This window comes from Sphaerodactylus townsendi, linkage group LG05 (genome assembly GCF_021028975.2).
Source record: "Sphaerodactylus townsendi isolate TG3544 linkage group LG05, MPM_Stown_v2.3, whole genome shotgun sequence".
Classification (NCBI taxonomy): Eukaryota; Metazoa; Chordata; class Lepidosauria; order Squamata; family Sphaerodactylidae; genus Sphaerodactylus; species Sphaerodactylus townsendi.
In genome coordinates this window covers 103,686,457-103,704,586 of record NC_059429.1, presented here as the reverse complement: position 1 = coordinate 103,704,586, position 18,130 = coordinate 103,686,457, and the positions used below count along the sequence as shown (strand labels likewise).

Sequence of the window (18,130 nt, the reverse complement as noted above, 5' to 3'; positions counted from 1 at the left end):
GAAATCTGAGGAGATAATGGCTTCATTCCCAGAAAAGAGGGTATCTGAGGGCCAGTGCCTCTTGTGTGCTAATCAAGGTATCCTGAATTCCTTTATCACAATAGATCCCTTTTTCACTGCATGTGGCTTGAACACATATGAACACATGAAGCTACCTCATAGTGACCATTGGCTATCAAGGTATTGTCTACTCTGACTTGCAGTAGCTTTCCAGGGTATCAAGTCTTTCACATCAACTTGCTACTTGGTCCTTTTAACTGAAGACATTGGGAACTGGACTTGAGACCTTCTGCATGCCAAGCAGATGCTCCATCTCCAAGCCACTACAGTTATGCTTGAGATTCCTACCCAGACAGATTTTGACCGGGCCTAAGCCACTAATGAATATAGACACTGTAAAAGCTGGTTATCAGCTCCAGCACCAACACTGTTAACACTGTGATGACATCCATAATTGGCAAACGGAAGACTCTTTAGCTAGGAGTTTTTTTCTGCTTTTTCTTTTTTCAAGCAGGATCTAATAAGTTGCTTTGGGTTTTGCAAAAAGCTTGCTTTTGCCCAGTGGTAGTTTTAACTTCTTCACCCTTTGAACCATGGATTCTTTGTCATATGATAAACTGCTGTAGAAATGGCGCAGAGTTTCAAAAACAGTGTGTTGTTCGGTAGAACAAGAGTGGAGTGGTGCTATTCAAGGAAAGAAAACTTGTCAAAATTCCCCTTGAGCTCACTGACCTAATGCCATGGTTCTTTAGATTGTGGCTGAAAATTGGGGGAAAACTAACTTCTAGGTTGCATTTCTTTTGCTGTACTTTCACAGGTCATCTTGTTCTCAGTCCATCTCCTCCACATGTAGGCCCTGCTCTGATCACAGCTCTCAACATCCTTGAAGGTTTCAATATCACCAGCCAGGTAGCCAGGGAAAATATTCTCCACTGGATGGCAGAGGTAAGTTGCCTTTATCTAAGTATCAGTGTGTCTTGGTTTTGGTAATACTGGCACATTATGCATGGAAGGCTTACCTCAGGACTCTTCACTGGCCAGTGGACTTGTAGTAAGGTCTCCTCACATTTCTCTGTTTACATGCGAGGAGGCAGGCCACAGCTTGCAGCACAGTTTGTCTGCTGAACTCTGTGCTCTCAGTTCCTGATTCTCTTATTTCTGCCCATCAAATCAGCCTTAAAGGCACAGATTTTCCACCCTCCCACCTCCACATACATATACTCTCTCTCTCTCTCTCTCTCTCTCTCTCTCTCTCTCTCTCTCTCTTTCTTCCTGCTGCTGCTGCCATGGAAGGAAAGAGAGGCTTATTTGAATTTTTAAAGTCCATTATCAGGGAAGGTGGAAATAGAGCGGGTAATGTGGGGTGGAACCAAAAAGAAACCCTGCTTGTATTATTCCTTGGAAAAGGCCTATCTGTTAGTATTACATTGAGATATCGATATCTTGATGTAAGCATTTAGAGAATCAGAATGGAGCCAGCAACATGGGGTGGAGGTGGGGAGCTAGAGGGAAAGCATGGATGGCTAGGGTGAAGCTAGGTAGGCTAGCTGTGTGTGGAGAAAAGATGTCCAGGGCAAAGCTGAGCTCACTGGCAAATCTGTCCTGCTCTGATGTCGAAGCAAATTAAAATCATGCTAGAAGTGATCTCACTTGCCACAAAGAGAATGGAAAGTGAAAGTGGGGCTCCAGAAAATATGTATGTACAAGAATCTTGCTGCAAGAGACATTCGCCCCATTGTGCAGCACACAAGTTGTGCATAATCAGCCACTGTAATAGGGCCTTCTATTTTCTGTGACCCTTGTAGGGAATTTAGTGAGATTCATGTGAGAAAAGCAACTTTAAATTATACCAATGTTTTAAGCAGCTCTAACAACATAGTAAATTGTGCAAAATAATTAGAAATAAAGGAAGCTGCACCTTTTTGCCGTGGGAGTTGGTACATCTCACTATTAATAATGGAAAGGGAAGTTTTGAGAGCCAACATCCATTTTTATTAGTTTGGTTTGAATTTTAGAAGAAAGTTGGGTTTTATACTCCAATTTTCTCTACTTTTTCTGTACACTTAAAGCAGCTTACAGTTGCCTTCCCTTCTCCATAACAGGCAGCATGCTCGTGAGAATATGATTTCTTCCTGCCCTTCCCCCTCCTCCAACACTCTCCCATGACCTCTGAAATACTGGTGGTAAAAGATGTAGGACTCACAAGGACAAAAGACTGTGTGGTGAGGAGGGAGAACCAAAATCAACTCTCTTCCTCCTCCTCCTCCATCAGTGAAAAGGGGGAGGGCAGAAAATAATTGCGGCAATGTCCCATAACACTCAAGCCATTAAAAATAATATAACCATTTATAACATGCTAAAAAGGCACATGGACAACTCCTATCCTGAAAGTTATTATTTTATAACATAATATCCACACCATTAGATCTTAAGGGATCCATCAAGGACTTGAGAAAAAGCAGTTCAGGCAACCCCACCCCACCTTCAAGACTTGTGCTCTAAGGGGAAGGAAGGGAGCTATCCAGTTCTGTTACCTCCTGAAAAGGCAACTAATAGCCTGAGATTTTTTAAAAACTCCTTTTGTCTTTTCACTTTTTAAATTACAAATTCTCTGAGATGGTCTTGACAGAAAGGTGGTATATAAAAGTTTTGAATGAATAATAGACAGTGACCACTTATAATTATGAGTTATTGCCTGACATCTAACACAGTATATTTTTCTCATTAAAATGACCCATTTCCATATTCTATTAAGCTATTCTGAGACTAAAGGGCTTCCTTTTTTAAAAAAATCAGCCACAGTACATATTTTACCTGCACAGAGGAGATGAATAATTAGTTCCAACCCATCTCAGGTAAAGAACACTTAAAATGACAGGACTATCTTGGGATCTAATGATATTAAATAAGCTACAATTTGTATAATTAAATCCATAACTTTAGCTGAACCGTCACATTGTCATTTTTTTCTTCCTCTCTTTTTCATGTAGACATTAAAAATAGTTCTGGCTCTTGCTAGCACTTTGGGGGACCCTTTCTATGATGCATCTGTCTCTCATACTGCTGAAGAAATGATGGGGTAAGACGTCTAAATTATAATGAATACAAAGAACTTACATAATTTTTCATTTGGGTGTCTTTTGCATCAGTTAGTTCCAAGGCTGTCGGGCCATACTCTGTATTCTTGAGTACCAGTCTACTTTCCAGGGAATAGTATGAGAGTTGGAAATGTCTTGTCTGCTCATAGTTGGTCAGAGACTACATCATAAAATTGTAGTCATTGTATTGTCAAAAGCTTTCATGGCCAGATTCAACTGGTTGTTGTGAGTTTTTTGGGCTGGGTAGTCGTGGTCTGGTAGATCTTGTTTCCAACGTTTTGCCAGCATCTGTGGCTGGCATTTTCAGAAGTGTATCAAAGAGTCTGTTACACATTGTGTCTGGTCTGAATGCATCCCTGGATGTGGTGTTTACTCCTTCTAAACCTCCATCCCTGTTCCCCTCTCCTGATCTTTAAGAAGTACAAGACTAACTTGTTGTTTGCTTTTTAAGGATTTGCTGCTGGTGTCCCAAATACATTTCCCCTTACACTCCCAGTTTTCTGTTTTGATTCTTCAATCACTGCTGCTAAGCCAACTGGGCACCATAGGTGTCTGACCGTGGCCATTTTATTCCTTTTCTTGGGACAAAATACAAACATCATCTTGTCTTCCACTTGCTAAATTACATGGTTTGTTAATCATAATAACCAGTGTGCTTGGGCATTTCTATGTATTGTCGAAGGCTTTCACGGCCGGATTCAACTGGTTCTGGTGGGTTTTCCGAGCTGTGTGGCCGTGGTCTGGTGGATCTTGTTCCTAACATTTTGCCTGCATCTGTGGCTGGCATCCTCAGAGGTGTATCACAGAGCATTTCTGTTTTTAAAATGCACCAATCTCCCTTCTCTTTTTCCTTAATGCAGTCAATCAACTGCAAATTTGCTGCGTCAACTCATTAATGATTCCCAGTCTTCTGCCCCTGATCATCATGCTCCACAATTCTCTGTAGAAAGTGGTCCGTCTGCCAGCCAGGTCCTTGTCATGGGACCTGATGACTACATTGTTGCAATTGTAAGGTAAGGGAGGGGGTTTCTTTATGCAAATCCAGAGGTGGTTCTCCATGTTCATGAACAGTTTGTCCAGAGAAGACATATTGAGAATATGATACCGACATTTTGTGGCCTGCAAGTTGACATCTAATTGGCAGATTGCCAAGCCATGGCAATTAGTAGCCATCATGGCCCAGTGTCTTATGCAAAATAGACACTTACATCTTCATTTGGTGTTAGGCCTTAGTGGTTCCCAGCAAAGTCAAGATCAGGAGTGTTGAATCAAAGACTTCAATGTATGTATAAATTGCCAACTCTGGGTTGGGAAATTCTTGGATCCTACTGGGAGGGAGGGGACCACAAAAATATCAAGTAAAATAGTCTGCCTTCTGAAGCTGCCATTTTTTCCAGGGAAGCTGATGCATGTAATCCTCAACACTGATTTCAGTCAATCCACCAAAATATCATGTTATCAGATGCTGCTGATTGCACTAACTCTATCAGCAGTAATAAATTGTCCTTATTCAATTGTCTTCTGGGGATCCTGAGCAGAAGAAAAGTAAGAGAATATACCGGACTGGAAAAAAGAGGTTTGAAATGACAGGTGAATCACTTGGTGGGTTTAGTTCATCACACTTCTTTCGTCTTCCTCTTCAGTTCCTTGAACAGGCCCTTCGGAAGTGGAATTATGACATCTTCTGGAATTCTTTTAAATAGTCAGATGTTGGATTTTTCTTGGGTGAATAACACAGGAAACCATTCCTTGGTAATACATTATGAATATATATGAATACATTATGACATATAATAGGAGAAGTAACCCCCCCCCCCCCTCTGTGACGCTGCTGGTTGGGTGGAGGGATGAAGGTTAGGGCTGGGTCTCCAACTTTTGTATGTTGGGTTTCTAATGGATGTACTTATTTTAGGATATATTTTTAATGCTGTAACCACCCAGAGATCCTATATGTAGGCAGCGTATAAATGCAAAAAACCAAATGGACTTAAACCACAATCAGGTCTCTTGAGTCTGACCTGTTGAATTTTCTCAAAAAGCTGTTGCAGAGATGGTATGTAGACTGAAACCATGATGTATGGACAGGGGTCTGTGGATGTTTAACCCTGTCCTTCAGATAAATCAATTTCCCCATGATGCTTTGAGTCCCAGTCTTTTTCTTTCTCTAAATCAGCTTGTAGGCACCAGGTTTTCCTCGGGAAATGGCATGAAGGGCTAAACAGACCAGTGTCACATCCCTGAACTAAACTGGGCCACCCATTGGTTGCTTTCTGAGAACACTGAAGATGTCAGGAGACCCAGTCATATATTTCACCCCTCAATGAATTACGCCCCTAACTGTGGTACAAAACAATAAATGCAGTTAAGAAAGGATTAGAAGCCTCTGGTATACTGTGCTACCTTTGGTTGCAAATAATTTTAATTAAAAATCATTTTTGCTATAGACCACATAATTTGGGGCTGGGAATTAACTGGCACTGATTTATGGGGGGGTTGGACTTGACTGTCCTTGTGGTCTCTTCCAACTCTGATTCTCTGATTCTAACTTTTGACTAGTTTGTGTGCATCAACAACCACCACCTCACCCACACTTGCTTAGAAGGCATTGCTATTCGTGTATGAAAATTTCACATAACAATACCTCACAAAATACATATGGGAGGATGGAGTTGATTGCTGTGTAAACTTTCCAAAAGCATATAAGTTTTTACATGCAGTTGTTTTTAAACAGATGATCTCCCAGGTTCATTTGACATACCTTGAAAAGTATATTTTGAATGCTTAAATGGCTCTTAACTATTTACTTCAAACAAATGACACTATTCCTTCCACACAAAATTGGTTTGCATCGAATAAAGGGATTCTAAGGACTAAGCTGCATGTAATGTGTGAGATTTATAATTGGGGTTTCCAATGCATTTTTTAACCTTAGAAAACAACTTGTAGGAATAAGGAGATTTGGCTTTGAGTCCCAACAGTTGGAGGAGGAGGTAACCCTTCCCCCTGTGCCTTCTTTCCTAGTAGAAATTCCTTTCCCACCACTGTTACGCACTATTCATCCCATTTGGAAAAAAAACCTAGTTAGGTACTGGAAATCATTTCTGTTTGACTACTTTGATTAGTTTGTCCCAAGACTGAGCCCTTCACTTGGAAAACCCCTTCAGTCAATAGCAATTATCTGACTGTAGTAGGCACTGTATACAGTTCATCAATGGCCTTAATTTTCCTGCAGATTTTATTACATAAAATTTGATACAATATTGTCCAAGTGGGTGCTTTGAATGATGTTATATATTCAATCCAGTTACTTGGAAATCTGATAAGAATATTTGTTGGCTTAGAAATATGGAGCTACTGTAAAGGGAAGATATTTTGCTGTAGGGTTAAAAAAATCACGGATGCCTTTAGTAATGTTTTGGAAATTTCTTTTTCCTACAGAGGAATTTTATTCAGCCTGGAAAGAGGCCTTTATCTTTCTTACTGCCCACTGTTGTTCGGCCATCAGAAGGGATGTGTGGGACTTACCTTTGTCTGGGAGCCAATGGTGGAGATAAAGCACTGAGCAGCATTACACAGGTCAGTTCTGAGCACTGTGGCAGCAGGTCCCCTAAGAAGTAGCACAGAAGCCCCCAACCTTATTAAGCTCATGAGCAAGTCTGGAATTCTGAGAATTTTGAGCCACAAATGGCTACTGTGAGAGGCAGGATCAATCTCAAAATGACTGCTGTAAGAGGCAATTACAAAATGTTCAGAAGTTGCAAGCCACACATCTTCCTGTAGTGGATGTAACTATTTATGAATGGACATTCCCTGTAGACCCAATGCTGATGCCTTCTAGAACATAAGAAGAGTCATGCTGGATCAGACCAAAGGCTCATCTAGTCCAGCATTTTGCTCACACAGTTGCCAACCAACTACCCCTAGGAAGTTCCAAAACAGAAAAACTGTAACAGCATCATGCTGTCTGTGCTTCCTTTCTACTGAGATGGAGAAATGCTAAATTGTTTAGGGAAACACATCAGTGAGCACTGGGATTGCCATTTCCTTAAACTGGATAGGGGAACTGCTAACGTGGACCCTCCATTCCCCAGCTCCAATCAACAGGACAACGGGGGGAAAGGGGGAGTTGGCATCACACCAATGTCTGAACAAAATGTAAGGGAGGCAAAAAAGTTCACTGTGTGAACAAAATGTAAGGGAGGCAAAAAAGGATTATGAGGAATGCATGGCTGCGAACATCAAGACCAGCAACAAACAGTTCTTCAAGTACATCAAAAGCAGGAAGCCAGCAAGGGAAGTGGTAGGCCCGTTAGATGACAAAGGAACAAAGGGTGTGCTAAAAGATGGCAGGGAGATTGCAGAGAAGCTGAATGAATTCTTTGCATCTGTCTTCACCCAAGAGGAGGTGAGGAACATTCCTGCACCTGAACCAAGCTTCTTAGGAGGTGAATCCGAGGAACTAGCGAAGATAGTGGTAGACAAGGAAGAAGTTCTGGCAGCCACTGATAAACTAAATGTTACCAAATCCCCTGGCCCAGATTGCATTCACCCAAGAGTTCTTAAAGAACTCAAGCATGAAATTGCTGATCTTCTCACTTTAATATGCAACTTATCCCTGAAATCAGGCTCCATCCCTGAAGACTGGAAGATGGCCAATGTCACACCAATCTTTAAGAAAGGATCTAGGGGGGACCCGGGAAATTACAGGCCAGTCAGTTTGACATCTGTTCCTGGTAAATTAGTAGAATCTATCATTAAAGATAAAATTATAAAACATGTCGAAAAGCAAGTCCTGCTGAGAAAGAGTCAGCATGGCTTTTGCAGAGGCAAATCCTGTCTTACAAACTTACTAGAGTTCTTTGAGGGTGTAAACAGGCATGTGGACAAGGGTGAACCGGTGGACATTGTCTACTTGGATTTCCAAAAGGCTTTTGACAAAGTTCCTCACCAGAGACTGTTGAGAAAACTCAGCAATGAAGGAATAAGAGGGGAAGTCCTCCTATGGATTAAAAACTGGTTGAGAAACAGGAAACAAAGAGTGGGTGTAAATGGGAAGTTCTCACAATGGAGAGATGTCGGGAGTGGTGTCCCCCAAGGATCCGTTTTGGGACCAGTGCTCTTTAACCTATTCATAAATGACCTGGAAGTAGGGGTGGGTAGTGTGGTGGCCAAGTTTGCAGATGATACCAAATTATGTAGGGTGGTGAGAACCACAAAGGATTGTGAAGAGCTCCAAGCGGACCTTGATAAATTAGGTGAGTGGGCTCAGAAATGGCAAATGCAGTTCAATGTAGCAAAATGTAAAGTGATGCACATAGGGGCAAAAAATCCAAACTTCACATACACGCTACAGGGGTCAGTGCTATCAGTCACAGACCAGGAAAGGGATTTAGGCGTCGTAGTTGATAGTTCCATGGGAATGTCAACTCAATGCATGGCAGCTGTAAAAGGCAAACTCTATGCTGGGGATCATTAGGAAAGGAATTGATAATAAAACTGCAAAGATTGTCATGCCCTTATATAAAAGCAGTGGTGCGACCGCGCTTGAGTACTGTATGTCCAGTTCTGGTGCAGCCGCATCTCAAAAAGGATATTGAGGAGATAGAAAAAGTGCAGAGAAGGGCAACAAGGATGATTGAGGGACTGGAGCACCTTCCCTATGAGGAGAGGCTGCAGCGTTTGGGACTCTTTAGTTTGGAGAGGAGGCGGCTGAGGGGAGATATGATTGAAGTCTACAAAATTATGCATGGGGTAGAAAATGTTGACAGAGAGACATTTTTCTCTCTTTCTCACAATACTAGAACCAGGGGGCATTCATTGAAAATGCTGGGGGGAAGAATTAGGACTAATAAAGGAAACACTTCTTCACGCAACGTGTGATTGGTGTTTGGAATATGCTGCCACAGGAGGTGGTGATGGCCACTAACCTGGATAGCTTTAAAAGGGGCTTGGACAGATTTATGGAGGAGAAGTCGATTTATGGCTACCAATCTTGATCCTCCTTGATCTGAGATTGCAAATGCCTTAACAGACCAGGTGATCGGGAGCAACAGCCACAGAAGGCCATTGCGTTCACATCCTGCATGTGAGCTCCCAAAGGCACCTGGTGGGCCACTGCGAGTAGCAGAGAGCTGGACTAGATGGACTTTGGTCTGATCCAGCTGGCTTGTTCTTATGTTCTTATGTTCAATGTCACAATGTCGCTTCCAGAATGAACCAGAAGTTATGTCATTGCACTGGTGCAACACTGTAGGATGCACCCTAACCTCTATGGTTGCACCATAAAGTTTTCAGAGAATCCTATTAGTAAAGTCACGCTGATGCAATGATGTTGCATTTGGTTCATCAGAAGTAGCATTGTGCCAGTGTGATGACATTGATCTTGTAGGTCCCACCCCTTGCAGAATGCCAGCATTGGGCTTAAAATCCTGGTCAATACCATGTTTGAAATCACTGAAGTGGCATGCTGATGGAAGGAATGTCTGTGCATATGACCCTCTCCCTTCCAGCCTCTGGGTAGGGCCTGGAGGTCTTCCAGTTTTACAAATGACCTCCTGATTACAGAGATCAATTCCTCTGGAGAAATGGCTACTTTGAAAGGTTGATTCTATGACATTGTATCTTGCTGCAGTTCCTCCCCCCCCCCCCATCCCCACTCTCACTTTCTTCTGTCTTTTCTTTCCTTCTCAGAATGTCAGCCATTGAAAGCATTTAGCAGGGGTCACACCAGGTCAGCCAACCAGTGTCAAAAGTGTCACCTTCACAATATGAGACCAAGTTGTGCTTTCACAAGTGCTGAATAATGCATTTCCAGTCCACTTTCAATGCACTTTAGCAATAATTTACAAGTGGATTTTGCTATTTACCACAGTAAAATTCAATTGCAAGATGAATTCAAAGTGTGTTTTTCAACACATAACTGTGCCTAAAAGGTGTTTGTCATCAGCATAAACACTGTTTCCATTAGGGATGCACATGCAGGGATAACCAAGCTGAATGTATGCCTGAAAAATACCTTATTGGCATTTTTCTGGTACATTCTGGTTTTCTAAACATATCTGAGATTTTTTGGGACACCAAAAATAGGTCCCCAAAATCTTGGGACTTTTCAGAATTAATTAGGAATGTCAGGAACTATGTTTGCAGTCTCTTAGGACTGATTGTTTCTCCCCCCTTCCCCCTCCCTCCATTGTCCTGGCATTTGGTATCAACTTTAGATAAGATCCTATTCGTTTCAAGTGTTTTTGTTGTATTAAAAAAGTTTGTTCTATCAATTTGTGCATATTGGGTAGATTCTTGCATTTTATAAAGGTGCAGGTTCTTGTATTTTACATAATTTTAGTTTCTCTGGTTTTACATTGATTTAGCTTAAGAGCTTGCAAAAGCATTTCTGTGTGGAAAGATTCTTGAGGATGTCTGGTGGCACCTTGTTCAGGGGCCCATAGAACTGAGTCTCTTGGTCCAATTGACTTGAAATGTGGGGGTTACTTAAGGATAGGCACCAGCAGTTCCCCTGCAATTTTGTTTCCAGTACCTTTAAAAATACCTTCCCTCAAAAAAAAAAAAGATTTACTATGGGGAACAATGGAACTAAAAAAATATTGGAAAACTTGTGACTGGAACTTGGGAACCAGAAATACTGATATTTTTGAATTCCAATAAAGCTGGATCTGAAAAATGCCCCCCCCCCTTTTGTTGCACATCCCTTGTTTCCATATAACCAAACTCCTGTTTTAAGATGCTGAGGGTGTGTGTAATTGCTGCAGCAGACCCTGTCCCCTCAGAATATTTGACCTCCACAAGTTGTTGGGTATATTTGCATAATGGTCAGCACTTTCAAGCACTAGTTGAAACAACTGTATGCCCATTTCTCTGATCATGTGCTTAGGTACTAGATGCATATATGAATACCACTGTGCAGACATGCCCTCTCACACAAGGAGTTTGGATATGCCGTGGGGCATGGTATTCTGTCATGATCCTCTCCTTTCTGCATAAGACTTCATCACTAATGGATTATCAAATCTATTAATACTTGTGTTTATTTTTTTAAAGGTTTTAGTGAATGTTTTAACATATAACAAGAACCTGAGTGAGAGCCTCTCCTTGGGCCGACTTCATCCTCACCTTCAGTCCAATGTCCTGGAAGTTGATAGTAAGTATGGGAAATGTTTATTGCCAAACTTGAGTTTCTTTTCTGGTTTTTTAGTACTTTACACAAAGGTGGATTCTGCACAGCATAAATGTAACATCTTTAGAATGTAATAAAAAGACCAATTTGGGGATTTTGTGTTCCCACAGCACAAGAGAACACAAGTGTCAGCTAAAACGGATCTTTTTTCCCGCCTGCTGCACAGAGTTCTTGTCAGTTTCACAGTGGTGCCCACCATTTTGTATGCTAGAGCAGATTCTCCATGGAGATTCCCCATGGAGGTTTTCTCTGCTTGCAGCTCATTCATTTGCTATTTCACTGTAAAAAGTAGAAGAATAAAGTTTGCTTAGCCTAGCGATCCCATGCACATGTCATTTCCCCTTCTTTTTGTTTTATTTTGTTTTGAGGGGGATGTTTGTTTTATTATGTTTTGAGGGGGATGTCTGCAAAGCTGGCTTGACACAAAATATGTGCGTATAGTATCTTCTCTAATTGTGCTGCCATAGCTTCACAATCACTCCTCTCAAAATAAAACAAAAAAAGGTAAAATTACACATGCACAGGATCACTAGGTTAAACAAACTTTATTCATCTCCTTTTTATAATGAAATAGCAAATGGATGAGCTGCTAGCAGAGGAATCTTCTGTGGGGAATCTCCATGGAGAATCTGCTGCAGCACACAGGTAGGAATGAGTGGTGGAAAGGAAAGTAAGAGGTTTGGGTGGGAGAAATAAAGCATTTCCTGTCTGCTGGTATTCACTCAGCAGACAGGAATTGTCCTCAACCGAGGTTGGGTAAAAAAGATTGCTAGAGTAATATAATGGGCTGAAATCATGTTAGGGAAAAGAGCTGTGTGAAGTTCTTCCCCAAAATGCTGCTTATAATATCCTAAAAACATATTTGTGCTGTATAGTCTCTCCTCCCTGCATATGGGAGTTGGTACTAACCATGGGCTGGATCCAGGCAAATTTTTGACCAGTAGAAAAGTGGAAGATCTCTTGCTGATTTCACTCTTGCAGCATAGACCTCACTTTTTTTTAATCGAAGACCTGCCAGCTCCTGGGAGGTATAATTTTGGTGGCACCGCAGGCTGTATCAGGAAGTAGAAATAGAAACTTTTACTTCTTAATGTTCTCCACGATCTGGAAATAGCTGGCATGACAAGAGGTTGTCTGTCAAAGGACTTCCATATTTCTGCCTGAATCTGGGAAGGTAGGGTGGTTCTATTAGTAAAGTGAGGCTTTGATTCAAAATTTCTATCAACAGGTGCTTGGTTGATGAACTGTTCCACAGGATGAGGTGTGGTTTTTGCAATACAGTATATTTGGAGCTGGGAGAAAATCTTGTAGACTGTGCATGCAGCATGTGAGAGAGGAAACAGCAGAGAAGGATCACCTTTGATATAGTTGAGGTTAAAACTTTCCTGGCCCTTGTGACAGGCAATGTGTTAAGTTCTCATCTTGCTTGTCTTGCCTTGTGTTTGTCCATCTCAGGAACAAAGAGGTTTTGGGTGGTTAGCGAAAGATCTTTATGCAAAACATCATTTAGCCTAAGATCAGTCTTACTTCCTTAAAGGTTCTTTTTTTCTTTTCTCTCTTTTTTACCTTTCTGTTGAGAAATAATTGGTAAACCTGCTTTCTTCTACTTGTGAAACACTTGCTCTGCAACCGCACACTGAATGTTACTTTTCTAAGAATTGTACTCTGGGAGAGAAGATTGTTTGGGGGGGGGGGCGGGGAGGGGTAGCATGGTATAGCTTGTCAGATCCCAGAAGCTAATCAGGGTTAGTACTTGGATGGGAGACCACTGAGGAAGGCTGTGCAGAGAAAGGCAATGGCAAGTCACCTGTGCTTCTCACTTGCCTTGAAAAGCCCTTGCTGGGGTCACCATAAGTCAATTGCAACTTGATGTCACTTAAACACATAGCTTGATAGGGACCACTTTGGGGTTGTGTCTTTGCCCCCCACCCCACCCCAATGAGTATAATATCTTCCTTCATTGGTCATTCCAGCTCCCAATCGTGAGGATTGTAAGTTGCCGGCCTTTAACATGGACATAGTCGTTCTAATAGATGAGAAGGAGAGGAACATAAAGGTTGCTTTATTTTAAAAAAATAATAACCTCATCTAAAATTCCCTGCTAGGTGAGTTTTCTGAAGAAGATATCAAGTACTTGAGAACCCAGGGACAGGATGTGGAAAGAGTTGGGGTGCTTTCCCTAGTTCATGGAGCCAGAAGAACCAACAACTTCATAATTGGGGTGAAGGACCCCAGAAGTATGGATGCAGAAGGAGCCACAATCTTATAACAGTTACTGGATGGGTTTGTTCGTGAAATGAGGCTTTTTTTCCCAGTGTGCATGTTCCTAAACAGTCCCTTTCTCATTCCTTCTGGTGTGGAACAAACAATGTTTGTTGTGGGATTATACATCGCTAAATAGGCCCCTCTGCCTTTCTGTAAATGAAATAAAGCAGCAACAAAGGCTGATAAAACCACAATGTAGCCCTTAGGTTTTTTTGTTTATTTGTTAATCCTGAGTTATAAGACTCTTAGGCATTATTATATTAGGAACACAGGGAATAGGTTTAATTTTGACAGCATTTAGTTTAGGGTTAATTCCAGCCATTTAATGTACCACAGAGAACAATTTCTCAAGTAAGCACTGGGAACACTCAAGAAGAAGACTACACATACTATACCACTGGAATTTTGCTGCTCTGTAAATATACACAGATATTTTGTCCTGATGCAAGGTCTTTTAAAACATAGTCGTTCTAATAGATGAGAAGGAGAGGAACATAAAGGTTCTGAAGATCTGAGTTCAAATAGAGAAAATACATTTGTGAAGGGTGGCTTCATAGTGGCTGGTGTCTGTGATCTTACAAATCTATCTTTCTCCCCTCTAATTTCTGCAGCCATCTTGCAGTTTCAGTTACTGTTTGTGATTTTTTTCCCCTTTGTAAGGTAAGAATAAACTCATGGATGTAAATATGTATGTATTGCTTTAAAAACAAACAAACCTGACACATGAAGTGATAAATGGATAAACCGCATTTGACCTACTATGCTTCAACATCAGGATGAGTTGGGTTCTTATTACAGGTGAAGAGACTACATTGAGTGTTCCCTATAAAGATAACAAATAGTTTAATCCTCAGATCACTTTGCCAATACAGAACATCCTGACTTCTGCGTGTTGAGGTTGAGGCAAGTAATCTTTCTATGTCCAATAGATTTATTTCTCAGATATTAGTGATCAGTTCTCTTCTGTCTGTCTCTTTCCCAAGTAGACGTGAATAAGAAACAAAGGTTAAGCCTGAGCATTCTTGACAGCCTATTTCAAAGGGCTGCAGTGGCTGGAGCAGCACCTCTGCCATGCCACCGTACCACCTCCAGAGGGAAATCAGGCAGTGTGGGAAGGTAGCAGGAAAAAAGAAACCACGGCTGCCGGAGAATTCCACAAAGGCTAAAACAAGTGGCGTAAGTTGGACTCCTGCGCTGGGGTGTTGGAAGACGGCTAAGGTTGACTCCCACCACAGGGGAACATCCCTAGCTTGACCCCAGTCATGCCGGCATCCACCTTTAGGCCGGCACAGCTCTGGGTTAGGCAGCCTCTTCAGAGTCAAGTGTTGCTTGTGGCATCCAGCCACCATCCCATTTGCTCTCCTTGCCGGCATAGGTGCCAGTTACACCAGTGGGGTGGGCAAACACATTGGGGCAGACTCACACTGCTCCCAATTCGTGCTTCTCCCCCTGTCCCTGCTCTGGATTGGGCTTTAAATATTTCCTAGGAGTCAAGAAATTTTTACCAGCCTACATATTCCAGCAATATCAAATCCTACTCATGTATGTGTGTATGATTTCAAATTCTCAGAGTTTTGCACAGTATTCAGCATAGCCTCCCTATGGGTCTGGAGTGTGCATCAAGTTGTATTGGAATAGGTGAAGTACAGTGTCCTCGTGCTGGTTTCCAGAACCTCTCTGCCAGTGAAATAGTATTGCTAATTCTCATGCGGAAAGCACTGCACTCCATGCTACCTTGCCCTGATCCAGTATGGTGTAGTGGTTAACTAGTGGTGCAGTGGTTAACCAGACTAGTATATGGAAGACCCAGGCTCAAACCAAGAAAATTCACTGGATGACCTTGGGCCAGTCACACTCTCTCAGTCTAACCTACCTCACAAGGTTGTTGTGAGAATAAAAGGAAGGAGAGGAGAATGATGTAAGCAGCTTCAAGCTCCCATAGGGGAGAAAGGTGAGGTATAAATGAATTGAATAAATACATGAAATTAAAAAAAAACTATTTAATTGTAGCCTGCTGTTCATTCTTTCGTTCCATAGCTTATTTGTTGGGCAATACCAAGATGATTCAATTATAAAGTAAGGCCCACCGTAACAACAATGCAATATTATTTAATTTCTTTCTTGTCTAAACATTATGATCTAAGGTTACGGTTTTAAACCATTAACTTTGGGAAATTAATGGCAAGAGGCTGATTGAGGCTCATTCGCCTTGATCATCCACATTCATAGATATGTACCATTGTTCAATCCCACTTTCCCTTTTCTTGATCAGTGTTGAAAGGACAGCCAGTAAAAGTACGTCAATACTTTCCTTATGTTATTCTTTCAGCTGACATTTGAAAATGTACATTATAAGTGAAATTCTTATGACATTTCATAATTTTCTAAGCATTAGATACAATATTTCCACAGCTCTGTTAGTAAGCTGTAATATTAATGGACTGGTAACTGACTTCTGTCTGAGCTTTTCTCATTTTGCTTTCATTAAAATTTTGAAGTGGAGCTTTCCCTTGTCCTGATATAAACCAGCAGCTCAGATTTTGTTTATCTGAATTGTCAACAACATCATTTTTACAGTGTTAAAAAAAGAGGGGAAAAAAGCTTTTGGTTCATTGAAATTTAGACAAATTATTTTGAGAAAACAAAGTGGACTACCGAAGACCACAGCAGGACCCTAGAGAACTTTTCTAGGTTGATTTTGTAATCTGCATGTTGTTTGAATTAATGTCTTCTTATTTTTAAGCAAAATGTGAAGCATTAGAGACTGAATAACATACAGAGTTGGAGCCTATCAAAGGTTTTTTTTTCACTGATGAGAAAGGCAGAAGGGTGTCCATTTGGTCACCAAAAAGACTGTGTCTGGCCTTCTGGCTGGGAGCTGCAATAAAAATGGTAATAACGGTAAATGAGACCAAGTGAAAAAGCTGGCCAGATCACAGATTTGAGAAGAGCAAACAAAATTCCAATGGACAGAATCCCCTTCCCTCATGTACTTTCCATCACTGATCAAATGTGTTAATCTCACATGCATATTTTGCTTCCGAGAACCAAAATGTTTAATTCCACCAGAAGGTAAAATGCATATTAAAACACACACAGGTTACGTAACAGAATAGAGTTCATAAATACAAATGTAAAGAGATAATGTTTATTGTACAGCATCATTTTTATTTGAAAATGAGAAATATGAAAATGTATTGTAATCACAACTGTGACTTTAATTGTACAGAAAACCACTGTATCCATGCATTTTCCCACAATAACAAAAATGCTGAAATAAAGGCAGTTTTCTTTTTATATTACTTATAAAGTATGTCTTGCATGCTGTTCAGCTTTTGGATTGTTACAATTGTAATCCTGAAACCAATTAATCGTAAGTACACCACTGGAATGAACTGAAGAATTAGTAGGGTGCTATAAGTTTAAAGACTGCATGTTCCCAGTATTTCATTTCTTAAATAAAATGCTCTTCCCATGGGCACTGATCTAGGATTTGAACATACATGGGCAGATTCTAAACTAAACTACTCAAGATAGTTCTACTTTCATAACCAATCATCAAAACTACCAGCTTTGGAACTTTTAAAAGCGCAATAGTTTTCTTGAGGTTGTTTTGCTATTTTGTATTCAGGCCAAGTTTCCTGTTTTTATAAGCAATACTGGCAAAACACTTTGGTTTTGTAGGATCACAGCCCCTGGTCATCATATACCAAGGTCCAGTTGGACTGAAGGGCATTCCCTTGGCCTCAGACAGGGAGGGGTAGAGAAGAGCACAATCCTATTCTTTCTCTTCCCTTTGAGCTGGGAGCCACAGTCAGTCTGTCCCCACCAACTGTATCCCTCAACTGCCTCTTTTGGAAGTCCTAACCAGGTATGGGGTACTCCCAATGGCCTTCTTCTACCCAGAAGCTCTGGGGGGCATGGCCAAGCTTGTAATGCACCAACAATGACTTCTGTGCAATTTCTACTCTGTCCCGAACCTTTGATTGTCAGACAGCAGGCTGTCAAAGGGTTTGCCTGAGTCTTTAAGGGCCAGCTGCTCTTGATCAGCTGACTGACACAAGGATCTTTATAAGGTGTATCTATGTCTTCTCTGGACCTGATGGATGCTGAGCTTGAAAACGGGGAGGGTGGAGTGAGAAGAACTGTTTGTAAAATATCTAGACAAGTTGGCACCTGGTTAACACAGTGGAGGTTGAATATTTGAATTCTGTGTACCTCTTTCTTATATTTGGAAAATCTAAAAGTGCCCCATCCAAAAATAATATTTAAGTGGTATTAAAACAAGGTTGTTGAGGCTTACATGGAGCTGACTGGTTTGTTAAACAAGAGAAATATTTATTCCAAAAAAGGGGCATAAACTGAAGGCTAATAGAAAGTCAAGAATCATTCCACAGGCTAATAATAGTCTGAGAAGTTATACCCTTTAAAATGTTCTCCAGAATCCAGTATTTCCAAAAATCACCATTTGAAAGTAATGATCCACAGCTCAGTAATGAAAGTAATGATCCACATCTCAGCATAAAGGACATTTGGGTAATGAAGCATTACTACAAGAATAGAAGAGGGTAAACAA

General features: G+C 41.1%; 1 protein-coding gene across 2 annotated transcripts in view; it reads left to right on the top strand.

Moving 5' to 3' along the window:
• Window positions 1-16,856, top strand: part of GGT7 (gamma-glutamyltransferase 7) — a 45,938-nt gene extending 29,082 nt beyond the window's left edge. Inside the window, exons 9-15 of one of the 2 annotated variants that reach the window (XM_048498196.1) lie at window positions 818-945; window positions 2,991-3,079; window positions 3,959-4,111; window positions 4,742-4,850; window positions 6,537-6,674; window positions 11,154-11,253; window positions 13,395-16,856. In XM_048498196.1, coding sequence (XP_048354153.1) covers window positions 818-945; window positions 2,991-3,079; window positions 3,959-4,111; window positions 4,742-4,850; window positions 6,537-6,674; window positions 11,154-11,253; window positions 13,395-13,558 — 881 coding nt within the window. In that variant the 3' untranslated portion in view covers window positions 13,559-16,856. The remainder of the gene's footprint in view (window positions 1-817; window positions 946-2,990; window positions 3,080-3,958; window positions 4,112-4,741; window positions 4,851-6,536; window positions 6,675-11,153; window positions 11,254-13,394) is intronic. The other variant, XM_048498197.1, reaches the window with a different exon arrangement.
• Window positions 16,857-18,130: the final 1,274 nt, after the last annotated feature.